Source organism: Echiichthys vipera (genome assembly GCF_963691815.1).
Source record: "Echiichthys vipera genome assembly, chromosome: 11".
Taxonomy (NCBI): Eukaryota; Metazoa; Chordata; class Actinopteri; order Perciformes; family Trachinidae; genus Echiichthys; species Echiichthys vipera.
The window spans coordinates 10362653-10379840 of record NC_139836.1 but is presented as its reverse complement, the minus strand read 5'-3'; the positions used below and the strand labels follow the sequence as shown (position 1 = coordinate 10379840).

Sequence of the window (17188 nt, the reverse complement as noted above, 5' to 3'; positions counted from 1 at the left end):
TAATGTCACACTGTGGGCTATGGCCGTGTTTAATATGTGTGCATAGACAATAGAATATTAAAAAAGGTGAATTAGAGGGACATAATCTCTCCTTCACATCAAACACTGCCAGTGGAGCAGAGTTTGCTGAATCCTGCTACAGTAGCCGGCGTCATGTATGCCTTGTGCAACACATGACAGTTTATGATTAAACCTAGGCTGACATGTGGCTGAGTAGCCTATCAGCGGTGAGGTTTTCTGCTCAGGCTTCAACAGGGGCAGCTAAGCAGGACCTACAGCTCATGTGTCGGGTGGATTCACTCCAGTAGCTCTCACTGGCTGCCAAAGCAGATTTTTTGCAACAGGGAGCTGGAGCTGAACCTCCTCTGTACATGAAAACACTCTGCAAACATGGTGAGTACACAACCTCTCTACAAGTGTGTGTCCGGTCTGACACACAGGGCTGCTTACTGCCTCACACACCTGGTGCCATTTAGTCACTCTAACAGTCTAAAACTCCTATAGATAATGTTTTATGGCAGGCTGACAAATTCAGATTGATGCATTTGATATAAAATGTCACATGTGCCAGTATGATTCTGCAGGGGATAGGAGGACATGTTCCTGTCTTTGTTTAAGCAATAAGCAACAGCATGTGATGAAAAGACAAGGTTTAAGCCTGTGTGTATTGTCTGTGTGTGTGCTGCCCATTCACTCCGCTGATAGAGCAGATTAGTGTTGCTAAGATACCTGTTGATGTCACTGCTCTGTTTCAGGCTGTATTCGTGGCATCTGTTGGCTCTGGTTTATAAGCATGACTGCTCATCTGGGGGAACAAAGAGTTCAGAAGCCCCCCCTCTTCATTGTGCAATAAAATCAGACATCCTTTTGGGGAATGTTGTGAAATGTTGACATTGCGGTTTAGATCTGGAGTCAGGGTCACGAGGGCCGAATTAAATGATCATAAGTAACTTTAAATCCATGTGACCCCCCTCATGTGTCCAGATTAGGAACTGAATGACCAAAAGAGGGCATCACCCCCCTTCCACCACCACCACATACCTTTGAACCAGCTAGTTGAATGCAGCCTCTCATTGTTTCCAGATGGGATCCTGTGCAACCAATCACAGTTTGTGTTTGTGAAACTGCCCCTCTTACATCTGCCTTGTTGTTTTTTTCCCACCAGGCTGGTAAAATTCAGAGTCTGACTGATGAGGAGAGGACCCACCTACTCCCCCTGCTACGCAACGCTCAGTGGGTCGAGGTTGTGGGACGGGACGCCATTTACAAAGAGTTTATTTTTAAAGACTTCAATCAGGTTGCTAATAAATCATAATTAAGCCACAAAATCCACATAACTAGCAAATACTTTACATCATGTATAAATACATGACTGAATGGCTTCTTTCCCTCCAGGCTTTTGGGTTCATGTCCAGAGTGGCTTTACAAGCAGAGAAGATGGACCATCACCCTGAGTGGTTCAATGTCTATAATAAGGTATAAAGGATTCATTATGACTCATGCCAAGGAGATTACATGTGTACTATCAGTAGAGATCACAGATGGTCCTGATTGACTTTCTTTATTACACAAAAGCCCAGTATTGTGACTATGTGAAATTCAATAGTATTTTTTTAGGCTACATAATATTTGATGTAATGCCATCTACATTATCTGCAAAGTATGCCCCCCTTTCAAAGCACTGCCCTAATATCTGAAGCTGGCTGCTGTCAGACACGTGCACGCTCACACAGGTGTGTTCGTTACAGTGACACATCTCCTCAGCACAGCAGTGAGATGGTGGGAAGCAGTTTTCCTCACAACTGCAATAACGTCCCTGCCTTTCAGCAAAGGCAAAGAGCCAAACTTAAATGTTATTGTGTCACTTCTGCTGCTCTTATCATTTAGCTTTCAGAGGCAGCAGGTGGCTGTTTTCAGCTGTATAGTGGAGCATTTAGCACGTACAGAGCCAGACATTTCCCTCAGGAGCTGGTGGAGACTGAACAGGAGCAAAGGGAGAGTGAATGGTGGACTTACATGCATCAGGTGGACAGATACAAGACTCTGCATTATGCTGGCCTTGTGCTGCCCCCAAGTGGTCATAACAAATATAATTTGTGATATTATTGCTGTTATTATTTATAATAATGCACATTTAAAATATTTTTACTTTTGAAATATTTGAACCTTTTTTATATGGGAGGCCCTGCTCAGAAAAATCAAACCTACCCCCAACTACTTCATAAGCCAGGCACATTTACATTTATTTATGTTTTATGTGGGTATTTTTCTCAGACCTTTTAAATGATGCTCGTTGACACTGATTTTATCATAAGGTCTACTTTTAACTGTTGACTTTTTAACTGGCATTTCAACTGACTTCACTGTTAACTACCCCCAAATGGACATTTCCACTGCTACTTACTATGCCTACCCTTCAGCTACTTCCAGACTCTACTGGTTTAACCACAGAAACATCAAGTGACAACTGCTGTCAGGGCCTTCGCCTCAGCTGGAACATCAACTCATCGCTTAAACTTCAATGTGTTGCAGATGGAGGCAGGGACAGATATTCCTGCATTTCAGTGGGAAGGAAAGCGTAGATGATGCCATTATGAAGTTAGCTGGTGTCCGGCTTTAGGCTTCCTCATTAAAGCACCCTCTTTTGGCTCAAGCACACTTACATGATGAGTTCCCTGCTCCATGTTCCTCTGTTCCCACAGGTCCAGATCACTCTCAGCACACATGACTGTGGAGGGCTGTCCCAGAGAGACATCACTTTGGCCACTTTCATTGACCAGGCATCAATGATGTGAGCAACAAACATCGTCAGTCATTTCAACAGTGAAAAGGTCCTGGAAGTCACAGCTCTTCATTTATTCAAGACCACTGAGAAACCCGAGGGTGTGAGCTGCAAATCCAAAGAATATGAAACAGTTACTTTTGATGAATAATGTCGCTGTAGACTGAGGGTCCAATGCGTTAAAATATGCTGCTGTTGTTGTTGTTCTTGTTGGTGGTGGTGGGGTTGCATTTGGCAAATAAATGCAATTATGTGCCAGATGGTAAAACAATGTTTACATATTAACGTCTAAAGAATTCAAGTATTTTTTCAGCAACCATTCCAGATAACATTCAAAATGTGCCCCTCCATCACAACTAGTGTCTTATGTGCCGACGTTGTTTGTTCTTTCCTGTAAGTACATGTTATTTTCTGTCAAACTGTTCTCATAAGTAAAAGAAATGACCAGAAAATCCTCTTCTCATCAGACTGAATGCATTTTATTGAAAACACAAAGCTGTAGAGCAACTGCTGTGGTAGTGGGTAAACAGAGTTTTCTACGGCTCAAGGAGAAACCAGCAGGTGCTTCCTGACTCAAAATAAATCTGCTTAACAAGGAAGCACTCTGACATGAACACAAATCCTTACACTGCGTACATTCAGAACTTCACATGATGACAGCGTACAGGGGTGGACAAAGTCAGAAACACCGTACAATATATTGCAATCCCCTACTCCGAAAAACAAATTACAAAGTTGTCAAAGCTTTCACATGTTCTTCAAAATTCAAACTTTTAAGACTGATGTTTAAGTTTTTATTTGCATCATATCGCGTGCCTTTGTCCACCCCTGTGTAATGTTTGAAAGACCAGTGGATCAGTGATGTTGCAGTTATGAAGCCAAATCCTTGAGGATGTTGGAGAGAAAATCTGCTATGACGGCATGAGTTGAAACCTCTGAAGGCACAGAGGTGAACGCTAATTATTGCTACATAATGTCACCAAACTGCAACGACACCATTTAGAGTTTCTCTGCAGACCTCTTAATAAATCTTTTACAGATTGTAGTCACTTTCAATTAATGCTTAAAGAGGAGTTTGCATTAAAAGGTTTTATTCAAAAGAGATTTCTTGGCCATTAATTGTCACAATTTTTGAGAATATTTCTCCAACGCAAACAGGAGGAGTTATTGTTGGAGTTCCTATACCCTGTCACCGGGCACAGTATTTGAGGATGGACAACATTACTGTATGAGCTTCAATTGTTAGCAGGGGATGTTATTTCCTCTGTCATCAGTTTTAACCAGGCACTGACTGAAAGATGGAAAAATCCCAGAAGCTAAATACATTCATGTCTAATCTCATTAAAACTGCTCAGTATGTAAAAACACAAACGCAAAGACGACTCACAAATTAAGTGATTAATAAACACCCAGTGGTCACACAGATGGTTAAATTACACTAACAAGACTTATATGCTGTCATTCAGTATGCTTCTGGCTTATCTCTTAAACATTTATAGTAGAGCATTCCCATTCGTATCACTTCATAAAAGGAAAAGTTATATATTGCACAAACATGGAAATTATTTCATGAAAATACACAATTTCAACAAGCAATATCAGGGGCGCACATTAAAGGAGAACATGACAAGGTCATTTGGTGTTACAGAAATCATCGTTATGTTGTCAACCTGTTAGTAAATGTGTACATATCCTGCTGAATGGATATTTACATTCAGGCAGGGCAGAGAGTGGGTTTCTCCCAACATAAAACTATCTAATCTGTCCGTCAGTGGGTCAAAAACCTCCATCACAGGGGATTTTTTTTTCTTTTCAGTATCAGTTTATCTAAGAACACTTCATTACAGTTTGTCATTGTGAAGTTCATTATGTTAGAAATGGAAACATGTTAGAATGTGTTTCACTGGATTAATTAATGACATTTGTCAGTAGAAACTGAGGTAGATTGAATTAGGAGACAAATGATTAAAACAAGGTGGTGACTAGACTACAGAGGAAATATTGAGTTTCTGCTTCTTGAGAATATCTAGTAGACCATGGTTGGAAACAGCCTTCAGTCTAGTCTGATCAAAGACGTTACGTTTCATTGCTTTACTTTACAAGCCAGCTACTGTGCGGAAGTCCTTTCCCAACTCTTAAAAATAAGCAAAGCTTTGGAATCACCTAGCCGCTTTCAAAATATTCATGATCTGGTTACAAGTTCTCCCATATTTAAATTTAAAAGACACATTTATTGACTATAAATGACATTAAAACCTCTCTCTATCCAAATCATTCTCCCTCTGTCTACAAATCCACCACTGTAGACGGACCATGATTGCAGTCTCAAAACAAAAATGGATGTCATCATATTAAGTGCTAACAAACAAGGACATGCATGTTCATGCTTATAGGCAACCTTCGACCGTAACATCAGAATTGTTGTTTCAAGTGATTTACAGATTAACCTGATATGTTCTTGTCAGGGCATTGCAGTGCTTTTACATTTAAAATGCTGTCTTCCAGAGAACTACTACATTATGATAATGATGATGACTTTCACCTTCGGCTCCGCCTGTAGAGCCAGTCTAAAGCAGTGCACCAGGTGTCATGCTAGAGGGCAGCACAGCATTTCAAACAAGCTTTCAGTGGTCTGTGTTTTTGCTGAGTCATCACAGAAAGTGAAGCGAGTGATGGCAACAGGCTGAAATGTTCCGGCAGTAAAAAAAAAAGAATAAATGGAATGGTTTTGCTATGTAATCAGTAGAGATTAGACAAACATTTAACAAAAGCTAGAATTGAAATGAACTTTTGAAACAAATGAAATAACACACACACACACACACTTTCACTACATTAATAAAATCAAAAAGACTAAAACTCGTTTAGAGCCAGTCATTTCTTCTTGTGCCACTTAAGCACCATCTGGATTAAAATGATGATGGCTTGTGCTTCATAGACCTTTGCAGATGTTTTCCGTGCGGTGAAGGTATGCAAGATAAGGCAACTGTTGAGCGATTAGCTCAGAGCTCTGGAAGGAGGCGAGCGCATTTCCCTGCTTGCGGTGCGGTGGGGTCGAGCCAGGAGGGCCCAATCCTGCTTCAGTGGGCTTTGCCGTTGCCGTTCATGTGACTGGTGTTTGACTTGGACACCTCAGTGCTGTAGAGACAGTCCAGGAAACCTCGGGAGATCTCTGTCACCATGGATCTGTCTGGGATAGACTGGGCCATGCCGTAGATCGCTCCCTGCAGCAGAAGACACGTGAGTTTATAAGAGCACAACAAAAGAAAAACACAATCCTTTTACACTAACAGATCAACAGTCTGTCAGTGGTGATGAGAGTAATTGATGATTTACTTTTCTTATAGACCATGGTCCTTGTTAACTTCCTGTCAGCTGATGTCATTCACATACATTCAACAGGAAATAAACTAGGACTGTTTTGTGTTTATTTTTACAGCTTTAAAAAGGTCTTTAAACATACCATGACTATGTGCACTTCCTATAGTGTTTCCTACATTTTCCAGCATGCCTTTAAACAACCCCCAGGAAACATATACTCTCTTTACATATACTGCAGATGGAGAGTAATTGTGTTAGCCCCGGGCCCCTTTCACTCACAGTTCCCAGTAAATTACTGGAATAACTTTTCAGGTTCAGTGGTTTTCACTATTTACACATTTCTGCCTTTTCCCATTTTTCCTAATAGATAAGGAAAGGGGCAGCCCAACAGCGCCTAGCACCGCAATGTTCTCGCTTGCATTCACAACACCGCCGTACCGGCATTTTCCCTGGAATGTTACTGGAAATTGGCTGTATAGGTTTCTTTGAATATTAATCCCTGCTCCCATTCACACATTACCCCATGCAGGAAAAGACTGCATGTGTCAAAGGGGCCAAAGTCTGACACTAGTGGCTACCCCATCGGACAAAAATCTACAGACGCTCCTGTTATTAATCTTTGTACTTTTACTTTTATTTGGTACGTAATCAGGCGCCAAATTTTGAAACTACAGTTCCCATAAGGCTCTGGGGAATATAAATATGTTTTGCCTATATTATATATTCGTTTAAAAAAGTCTGAAGTGTACCCGTGGATGTACTGACAGCTATCACTGGTTTACTTCGATACTGATGATTCTCAAAGGTTCTGAGGTTAGAAGAAGCATTGTATTTCTGTGATTTCTAAGTGGATTTATGGTATATTCATGTAGATATAATGATATTGAAAGTGTAAGTAACACTGCATGTAAAATCAAGTTTATCATATATGGGTGATCGGAGCTGACTAAGTTATGACTCAGAGAAAGGGCAAAAAACAGCAAGAAAAATTGTGGCCATCGGGCATGTGCAGTTTTGCGGTTTTAACATGGCAAAAGTTTGCCTTTAGGCCTTGCTGCCAGGAGGTTAAGGCAACAAAACTACCTGGTTAAGTTTAGGAAAGATCAGGCTTTGGGTTAGAGGTGGTCCCGACTAAATAAGTGAGTGAACAAAATTGTCACATAAATAATTGAATGAATGTAAGAATAAGTAAAATACACAAATATATTGAAAAGAAACGCTACATTTGTTATTATAATCATTTAATTTTTCTTCCTGTACTTTCATGTCTTTTTTCACCAGTAGGATTACCTCCACGTATGCCCTTTGTTTTCATTCCTGTTATTTAACTCAAGGTGATGCTTCACTAACGGGCGTGCTCCTAACGAACCCCACTGGCACAAAGCAGGTTTGTAACTGTTGGGTGGAGTTTCCACTCCATTTAAAACTGACAAACAAAATAGCACATGCAGTCCGTGTAAAGTTGAATCTACAGTCTGTGCAGCAGAAAAACAAAATGCCACATGTATTAACAGAGACTGAAAATCATATTTCACATCTAACACTCGGCTTAACAATGGGCTGGATTGGCAGCATGCTACTGCAAAACATAATAAACAAACAATTGTGTGATTGTTAAAGTATGGACTTCTCCTTAAAGATCCGGCAGGGTTTATAAAAGTTAAGTTCTGTTAAATGTGTGCCGTTTGTATTCGTCTAGAACATTCAGACGATCTTGGCACCCCCCGCTGACGGTCAGCACCAGACGATTCATTCGATTTCATTCACTTCCCCATTGAAGTGTTTCGATCATAAATTCACTTTTAGGGACTCATTCCCTCTCACCCAACGCTCTTTTAGACGACTATGCTAATTAAACGTTGTACAGTTCATTCAGTGTATGGATGGATGTGAACAAGCGTGGAAGCAGAGCTAGCTCACCATTCCAGTAGTTTTCTCTTTAGGGTTCTTCATGATGATGGCGACCTGCTCTTTGACATCACGGATAAACTTTTCAGCGACGCCGGGCTGTGTGTGCAGAACTGTGCAACAAATGTGGATGCTGTGAAAGAGTACATCATACAGTTGTTATACTAGGGACGATGATGATATGACAGTTTTTAAATCATAATTTGTATTGTTTTGTTCGACTTGTACCTGGATGGATACTGCAGTGTGTTCAGATTCCAGCCCTTTGACGTCAGCGCATTAGACAGACGGAAAATATCAAAAACATCTGAGCCTATTGCCACCACTGACACCTCTGGGTCCCCAAACACAAACACACCTTTTATCTTACAGACTCTGTCAACAAAAAAAAATGGTAAAATGGTAAATGGTGTTAATTTGAATGATGTATGAAATAGAGTCTAAGCTCTGGTGTCGTTTCAGGTTATCAGGTGTCAATCAGCTCAAGGGTCTTACTCGGTTTTGATTTTGCGCGCTGTGCTGATGATCTTCTTGGTGGCATCTATGTATCCATTCTCTCCCATGTGCATCATGGTCGCCCAGCAGGCGGCGATGATTCCTCCGGGACGGGAGCCGGCAACAGAGGGCGAGGCATAGATTCCCCCCTGCCAGTCTGGAGCTACAAAGTACTGGTAGTGACGGTACTTTTTATCACTGTAGAGGATCACTGAGGAACCTTTGGGGGCGTAACCATACTGGAGAGGAATGTAGTGTGACACACACAATGAGGAGTTAGAAGTAAAAGTATGGCCTGGGCCCAGTTAAGATTTAACATAGGTCTTTTAATTCCATCACTGTTGCTTTACACAAAATGTCTATATCCTGGATTTGTTATCAGATATCATGTAATTGTTTTAAAGCTTGTGTATTTCTTTTTTTTTTTAGTTCAGAAAATATCAAAACAAGAAGTAAGTAGGCAATATTAAAAGAATCATTGATTTGCAGGGAATCAACAACCACTCCTTACCTTGTGGGTGTCAGCAGAGATGCTGGTAACACCTTTTACCCTGAAGTCGAACGGGGCAAGTGGGTAACCAGCCTTGGCCATGAAGACAATGAGAAAACCTCCCAGACAGGCATCCACATGCAGCGGGAGGTTGTAGCTCACAGCCAGCTGGAACATACCAAGGGAAAGTGTCAGACATTCGACTTCCTCGTTTTCATTTCAGAACCTTTTTAGTGGGAAAGGATTCACTTCTGACCTTGGCTATTTCCTCAATGGGGTCCATGATTCCATGAGGAAACTGTGGCGCGGAGCAAACAATCATGGCGGTGTTCTTGTTGATGGCTCTCTTCATAGCCTTGACAAAGAAGAAACAATATGGGAATAAGTAGTGTCTAAGAATAACAGGCAATTAGCACATACTGCCTGTGTCTACTGTATTCTCACCTTCACGTCTACTTTCATAGTTTTCTTGTCAAGCGGAACGTGAACAAGTTTCATCCCAAAGTAATGTGCGGCTTTGTCAAAGGCTGCGTGGACACTCACAGGAGCAAGACTGCAGCAAGTAGAAAAACACAAAATGTGAGAACTTCTGTGGAAAACACAGTCAACAACCTAAAAAAAGAAAGGTCAATAGTACCATTGTTTTAATTCAATTTTGAATTAATATACTTTAATGACCATAACTAAAAATGTATAGTTCAGAGCATCTGGGAACTGAGGAGACCAAATTACTGTCATTTTAAAAGTGGATTAATTTCTCATTCTTGCTCGATGTAGGATTTCCGCTGTTCAACAGTTCAGGGTCTGCTTTGTCATATTTTACGTTTCATAATGCGCCAAACATTTTCAATGGATGACAAGTCGGTGCTGCAGGCAGTTCAGCACACCTCTCTGGAATGATCTTTCTTTATAGCCAGTCATGATACTAACCTGTTGAAAGTTGACCTCATTCACTGTAAGATGTTCCACATTACATTTTCTTTTAGCATTTTTACTTCTTTCCAGTCTTTGCTTGCTAAATGTGTTCCTGGCATCAAATTCATAATGGGCATACCATTTTGTAAGACAATGAACTTTATCAGCTTCAACATTTGATATGATGTCTTTATGCTATTTTCAATTAAATAGGTTTCAATGTTTTGCAAATCATCACATTCTGATGATTCGTCTTTTGAAGGCGTAGTTATAGTTTATATGAAGGTCAGTCCTCTGGACGTGATTATGTAAATCTCTTTTATCATGTAATTATTTTATATAATGCTTCTATAAAACTGCCAATGAATGAACCCAACGAATAGTGGGACCATTAAAAACGGGATAGGTGCATTGTCGTGTCTTTTATTTAGGTTTTGTGTGACCTCATTTACATTAGTGCTGTATTTCTTTGTGTTGTAAATGTTCAATTTTGAAAAATATTGAAAGAAACTATAGGAAGTTGAAAGAAACAGCAAACCTGTATGGGACACGGGATTTATAACAAGAAAACTGAAATCTCTCATCAATCATATGTAATAAAGCTCCTCTTACATTTCAGGATATTTGACACCACGCTCGTACGCCATGTCTCTGTACGCCTTGCAGGCCATCAGTATGCTCTCAGTCCCCCCTGAAGTAACCTGGACAAAAAGGCAGACAGATGCATTGGATCCACCCATCCTAAGATTATGCAATTTTTGTGAGCATTTGCTTATGATAACTTACTGTGCCACAAGAGTTCGCTCCACCGTGGAAAAGTGTACAAGCCATTCTGACAACCTCTGCCTCCATCTTTCTTACACCAGGAAAGATGTCTGGGTGAAGTGGGTTGCTCCATGCAAAATCTCCGTATACCTGGGAAGAAAGTTTTGAAAAAAAGAGTTGACAAACTCCAAATATTTACTGTGATAGGTCACCTCTTTCAAATGAAATGTTTTTCAAAAAAAGTATAAAAAAGAAACAAAAAACGAATCAGTCCTGCTTATTGTAGCTAACACCAAAATGTATTCAAGTTCAACCTTGACTATTCATGCTTGGAAAAGCCAAATTCAAGAGATGTACATAAAGATGCAAACCTTCACCAGGAGATTGGTCAGTGACTCATCACCCCAGTACACTGCGCCCGAAACACATCCCTTCTCCCACTGCACCTCGTCTGCAACGATACAAGAGTTATATTCAATATGAACAAAGGTTTTCTCATCTGTAATGACTCCCTAGGAACAGTAACTAGAAATAGTCTTCAGGAAGTCAGCCATACAGAGATTGAAGCTCAGGATGAATGAGGACTTACTCAGAGTCTCGTATTCTCTGATTTTGTCCAGCACCTGGCTCTGAGAGAGGCCTTTAGAGGGCAGCTGTTTAGTGTAGCTCATCCCCTCCTTCAGAGTACACAGGCTGGCAGACATGTCATCCAAAGCCTTATTGAGCTGGGTCTGGATCTATCATAAAGAGAGGACAAAGTTAACTTTATAAACACCGACTGTCTCTGGATGCAATAAAAACAACAGTAGAGTAAAGCATGGTATTCCCTAAAATTACTTTACTGTTTCCGACTGAACCTGACAACATGTTCACTGTATTATCAACACTTGTAAAATGTTGATAAAGCCTGAAAATAAGTTCTCTGTTGGTGACATAATGACCAGAAGTAACCGAATGTTATCACCATTGCATGATGTTAAGTGTGTCAAAGGTCTGACCCCCCTCCTCCCTCCCTGCATGCTGTACTCAGTCATCCAAGAGTGACTCATAAGAGTCTCAGACGACAGAGTCAGTGCACATCTGCTGGGAAAAGAAGGAACACATTTACCACTGATACTTACTGTTGCGCCAACAAAGGGTATTTTTCTGATGAGTCGAAAGCACAGCTTCTTGATTCTGGATGGGAGACCTATTACACACAAGAGAGCAGCTGTGGTGAAAGACTGGCACACATTCAACCACAAAAACATTAAACAGCTGACTATGAGCTATAATCACATGTCAAGACACGACGTGGTCTATGAAAATCGGAGCCATATTCAAAAAGCATTTCATTCTGACCCTGAATGCACTAAGGACATGCAGTTTCCCCCAAGAAGCCTCTCTCCGACCAACTTTCCCTCTCTGAGAGCTGAAGGAAGACGGGTGGAGCCGGCCTTACTGCTGAGGAATTCAACCACTGATTGATTGATAGCAGATCTAGAAAATCTTGTTGATTGAAGGCATTCAGTCAAACATACTAGAGGAACAAGTACTGTTCAAGACGATACCAGGGGAACTTTAAAGTTCCCATATTCTGCTCAGGATCATATTTGCATTTTTAGGTTTCTACTAGAACATGTTTACATGCTTTAATGTTAAAAAACACATTATTTTCTCATACTGTCTGAATATTCCTGTATTCACCCTCTCTCTGAAATGCTCTGTTTTTGCGCCTGTCTCTTTAAGACCCCCTCCTGAAAAAGCCCAGTCCGCTCTGATTGGTCAGCATTTCAGGGACTTCTGCATCTGTGCTCTTGGCGTCTCTGCACCGTCATTGCAGGGGAATGACTGTGACAGCACTGTAGCACTTTCTACCTACATATAGTATAGTTGTGACATCACAACCGTACCTGTGACTGAACCTGACGGCTGACACAGTTTCTGAATAAAGGCTGTGCGTAGTTCTCTGTGGATTAAGTGTTTTGATACTTTCACAGTATTTATACAGCACCTTGACTGCTTTCAATCCAAAAAGACATTTTACAATATGGGACCTTAAGATAAAAGGTTCAAAAATCATTTCACTTAATTGCTCAGACCACATTTGAAGATATCATACAGTAGATCAGCAGTAAACCTGATGTTAACAATTATGTTAACATGTTACGTACTCTATTGACTCAAAAAGCTTTGGGAATATGGCCTCTCCCATTTAAGGAGATCATTTTATGTGTTATAATCTCTGATTTAGCCCCCTACGATGTACCAATGTATCACATGTGAAAGATTACTTTCTTGCTGGAAGAGGAAGCCTTTGATCCAAACTGCTCCCAGTGTGGTGATGACTGTCGCTCCTATGATCTGCCACGGCTCCAGGTCCACGCAGTGTGAGTTGACCTGCCGCCTGCCCTCCTCCAGGTACAGCAGGACCATCTCCTTATACACCTCCAAGGCACTCTGGACACAGAAAATGAGACAATTATTCAATTAAAAAACATTTTTTTCTTGAGACAAGATGCATCATTTGTATACCTGCATTTTACACGCTGTTCCTGTGTATCTGTGTGCAGATATACAGACATGAAATCCCAGTAATACACTGGCCTAAAGTCCTAAGCCCTAAATCAAGGTATGCAATTGTTCATTATGACTGCATGCATGGCATTTCTATAAATAACATGCTGCTAAAAAAGATAGTCCAAGTGTGCTTGATAAGCAGCAAACTAGAATTTAAAGATCCCCTCCAGACATGTATAAAGACATGTACAAATAGTCCACTTGGAACAATAATGTGTGTCTGCTGTATTTGTTTTTCCTGCAACAAAAAAAGCATAATATCCCCATTAAAATGGGTGTCTACTCCTGAGGCTAATTAAAAATGACAGAATCTATGCATATGCAAATGACATTAAGATCTAAAGTTGAAATTGAATGAGAATTTGCTTTTGTGAGGTCACAAATACTGCTCGTAGGCCCACCCCTTCAAACTGTTTTTTCAATGAGAACAGAGAAGCTCTTCGCTTTCAGCAAGTAAATGTGTAAACAGCTTTCTTGCGGTAAACTCTGCATAAACATAATTCTGCACAGTGAAGCTCAAACATCCAAAAGGAGGAACAAGAAGAAAAATATATTTTTGAGTGTGTGTGTGTGGGGGGGCTTTAACGTGTAATTCCGCTGCAAAATCATCCCATGGTCTTTTTCGGCCCTTACACAAATCAAATAAGCCATCAAGACAGTTTTTTTTGTGTATGAACTATTAACTGGAAATCCAGTAAAGGCGCCAACAGCTGGACGTGGCTAACAGTGATTAGCTAACACTGATTCGTCATGAAACAGAAAAACAACTCACTTTTAAGAAAGAGTAACTTTGTAACTAGTTACCCTTAAAGGCAAATAACTCATTTGTCAGAGCGCTATAACATACTTTAGCAACATGTTGAAGTTAAAGATGTCCATGACACTGAATTCAATTATACAGCTCTTCCATATTAAAACAACTATGAAAGTCCTACTATGGTTAATAGTTCAGGTGCATATTATTACTGGCTACTCTTCAGTTTTATTCATGTACAGCCCACAAATGAAAGTACTCACATGATCAGAAGACATTGTCAGACCTCGGTTCAGTTTCAGTTTCCTCACACTAATACTGTCAGTAGCAGAGACAGTCGTCTCTTGGTGCTCCAGGTGAGAGTGAGACAGAAAGCTCTCAGCTGCCAGGACGACTATCACCAGACTCCTCCCTGCACCCAGATCAGCAACAACACATCCAGCCAGCGGAGGGGATGTTTTGCAATCAATCGTGAGCAGACAAAGCAGGAAGTTTGTCTTAAATATACAGAACTATAAATGATATGTTGTACATTTAGTTCTGAGCCTGATCTCCGATAAATGCTTGTCAATCTGAATGGAAATGCAACCTGAGTCTATATCACAGAAATATCCCAGTAACTGAGCCATGAATGCTATTTCACAAGTGCAGCAAAGTTATCTTGCCATTATCTCCCTGCAGTGGTGTTTTTATGACACAATAGCAGGCAGTTTGATAATAACGTTTCTTCACCTCAGTCACAATCAGACACAGAACAGTTTAAGGTTCAAAAGACAATGACTTAGGTAACTCAAAACTGCGCCAGCTGATGTAAACATTTCATAATAGTGAAAGGTAAGTTCCTTGTGCAGTTGAAACTTCATTCAAAGCATCATGCGCCAACAGTGAGTAGTTATACATAAAGAGTTTTGTGATGAGAATATCAAGTGGTTTCTAGTGAATGAAGCTTGAATGGAGGGCTGTCAGTGAGCCACAGAAGTCCCCCCGCCCACACTACAGCTGTCACACCTGCCTGTTTGGATAACATGTTCTTATACAGGTTTGGCCAGATCCGCTGCATAGACCCGGGAGGGAAGCAACGGAAAAAAAGCCATTAACATATGTTGACTGGGAGGCTTCACTTTTGATGTTACAGATAATGTTTGTATGTAAAGGTTAAAGGTGAAAAGCCTATCCGTGATTGCTGTCACGTATCTGTTGTAAAAAAAACAACAGCGTTATCTAATATCTGTGCAAAATGTACATCTTCCCCTTTAGATACGGGCCTCTCACTCTGTTATCCAACACATTTTTTGTCTATATTTCACCTACAGGTCCGCCCACTCTTTTCCACACCATTCAATGCTATCCTTGCATCAGGGAAACTTATACAGAGTTCACACAAAGACACTTGAAGCAGCATTGTTCGACTCCTTGTTGAGCAGTTGACGCCCATTCCTTTGCTCCCCCTCATACAACATTTGACTATTCTGTAAGGAGAGCTTTTGTTGTCTCAGAGGGGAGGTCATGTTCTCATGGAAATGTACTGGGTGTGAGGTGGCTGCTCCTGGATACATCAAGGGAAAACAGACTGTGAGCACATCACAACAGCTATTAGTCAAAGAGAGATCCAGAAATAATTATGGCTGCCGTGTTTCTTTCTTCATCTACAGAGCCTAAGGGCTATCCTGACATAAACTGACATTCAGGCCAGAATTGAGCTTCTTTCTTCTTCTTTCTCTTCCTTGAATTGATCTGGGGGAGTCCCTGTGACACAGGTTGGTTTTGCACTGACAGCAGATGTGTGTCAGTGGGGTGCCCCCTAGTGCTCGGTCTTCTGCTTTAATGACTACTCTCAACAAAACTTGATTCTGCTCCTTTAAAGGGAAATCCCACAAATCTCAACAGCTCTCTGGTGGCAGCACTAAAAGTAATGCTTTGTCTAAGCTTCCTGCAGGTTTCAGTTGAACAGGATCTCTAATTTTAAGCAGTGGCTGCTGCAATAAACAATAGGACGGAGCTGAAAAGTCTACTTACCAGGCACCTCATCCAGAAAAAACAACAGATTTTGCATGAAGTAACATGAAGGCAGCACTGTTTTATATTATTTTCTTGTCATAGGTGTCTGTAAACACACTGTGGCTCTTCTTGTGTAAAGTCTCCCATTTAAGAAGCCGAAGTATCAAAGCAGGTTGAGCGTTTCTTCAAAAACAGCCATAATTATGTAACGTAAGGCTTTCATCATGTGCGGGGTCACAGTCAAACACACTGTTCGTGGACATGGAGCATCCCTGAGAGCCAAACAAGTCGGGTCATTAGCTCACTCCACTGTTCATAAACAAGTCTTCGCCTCAGCACTGCCGCCGTCCTGTGTGTCACACCGTAAAGTGAAAAACAGACTCAAGTGAAGCGACACCTACCCAGTAATCCATGTTGTCGAGGCAAACTTTTGCCGAAAGTCCTCCTTTTGTGTTTGCTACTCAGGAAAGTCACCTCCAGCAGCTGCTCCGAGTCTCCGGCTCTCATCTACATGCTACTATCAAACACAGCATCAAGCTAACCCCGATCAGGAAGTGAGGCAGCGGCCCCATAAAGCTGCGAGCGGTCTACGCATGTGTAGATGTGACAATGCCGCGGCCAGGCCACAGGTCCACCTCTGCCGTCAGTGTGCCGCCGCACGCTGCGTAGATCTACTGTTCAGCAGCAGCGGCGCACGATTTGACGCTCACAAACTGGATGGGTTAGCGAAGAGCTGGTGCTGCGTTCACATGTTGTTAGTAAACTTTAGCTCCCTGTCATTAGAGTGCATCCAATAGATATAATAACATAAATAAGTGCAACAATAAGGGTCATAGCAAAGGTTTAAAATATACTGAGTTCACGAGTCCACAGTTAAGTTTGACCAGCAGACACACAAAAAATGTTTTTGTAAAAATTAATATTTAATATTTTCTCTTTCAAGGATATTAGAGCTGTTTTCATCTTTCTGACCATGCTTTTCACAGTCCAATAGGTTAGGGTGGTCCAATTAGCCCAGAAAGAAGCACAATAACTAAAGTAAAAAATAACAAAAAGCCTTACATTTATCTGAAAAATTCAAAAGTTTGGAGATTCATTGTTTATTAAACCTCTTTGGACACCAACAAATATAAAAATGAAAGGTTCAATATGTAGAATCTTCATTAAACGCTATATTAAAAAAAAAAAAACACCCTCAGTT

The 17188-nt window shown here is 40.9% G+C and overlaps 2 protein-coding genes across 3 annotated transcripts; one reads left to right on the top strand and one right to left on the bottom strand.

Moving 5' to 3' along the window:
• Positions 1-308: 308 nt before the first annotated feature.
• Positions 309-3160, top strand: pcbd1 (pterin-4 alpha-carbinolamine dehydratase/dimerization cofactor of hepatocyte nuclear factor 1 alpha). Its single transcript, XM_083923585.1, has 4 exons — positions 309-393; positions 1166-1297; positions 1396-1476; positions 2703-3160. The coding sequence occupies exons 1-4, from the start codon at positions 391-393 to the stop codon at positions 2793-2795; spliced, it is 309 nt and encodes a 102-aa protein (XP_083779711.1). The 5' UTR covers positions 309-390; the 3' UTR covers positions 2796-3160.
• Positions 3161-3245: 85 nt separating this feature from the next.
• On the bottom strand, positions 3246-16493 carry sgpl1 (sphingosine-1-phosphate lyase 1). Of its 2 annotated transcripts, XM_083923583.1 has the most exons (15): positions 16389-16482; positions 14253-14401; positions 12950-13115; positions 11798-11865; positions 11266-11413; positions 11048-11127; positions 10698-10826; positions 10524-10612; positions 9441-9549; positions 9253-9351; positions 9018-9164; positions 8507-8745; positions 8240-8386; positions 8024-8144; positions 3246-6006 (listed from the first exon to the last, which is right to left on the bottom strand). In XM_083923583.1, the coding sequence occupies exons 2-15, from the start codon at positions 14265-14267 to the stop codon at positions 5863-5865; spliced, it is 1701 nt and encodes a 566-aa protein (XP_083779709.1). In that variant the 5' UTR covers positions 14268-14401; positions 16389-16482; the 3' UTR covers positions 3246-5862. The 2 variants fall into 2 exon arrangements, with proteins under 2 accessions (XP_083779709.1, XP_083779710.1); XM_083923584.1 differs by lacking the exon at positions 14253-14401 and having other exon boundaries at positions 16389-16493.
• Positions 16494-17188: the final 695 nt, after the last annotated feature.

Coding starts and splice junctions, on each gene's coding strand:
- pcbd1 (XM_083923585.1), top strand. Junction 1,298..1,395: donor TTTTTAAAGACTTCAATCAG/GTTGCTAATAAA, acceptor CTTTCCCTCCAG/GCTTTTGGGTTCATGTCCAG. Junction 1,477..2,702: donor GGTTCAATGTCTATAATAAG/GTATAAAGGATT, acceptor CTGTTCCCACAG/GTCCAGATCACTCTCAGCAC.
- sgpl1 (XM_083923583.1), bottom strand. Junction 11,414..11,797: donor TACCCTTTGTTGGCGCAACA/GTAAGTATCAGT, acceptor TCTTTATGATAG/ATCCAGACCCAGCTCAATAA. Junction 9,165..9,252: donor CCATTGAGGAAATAGCCAAG/GTCAGAAGTGAA, acceptor GGTATGTTCCAG/CTGGCTGTGAGCTACAACCT.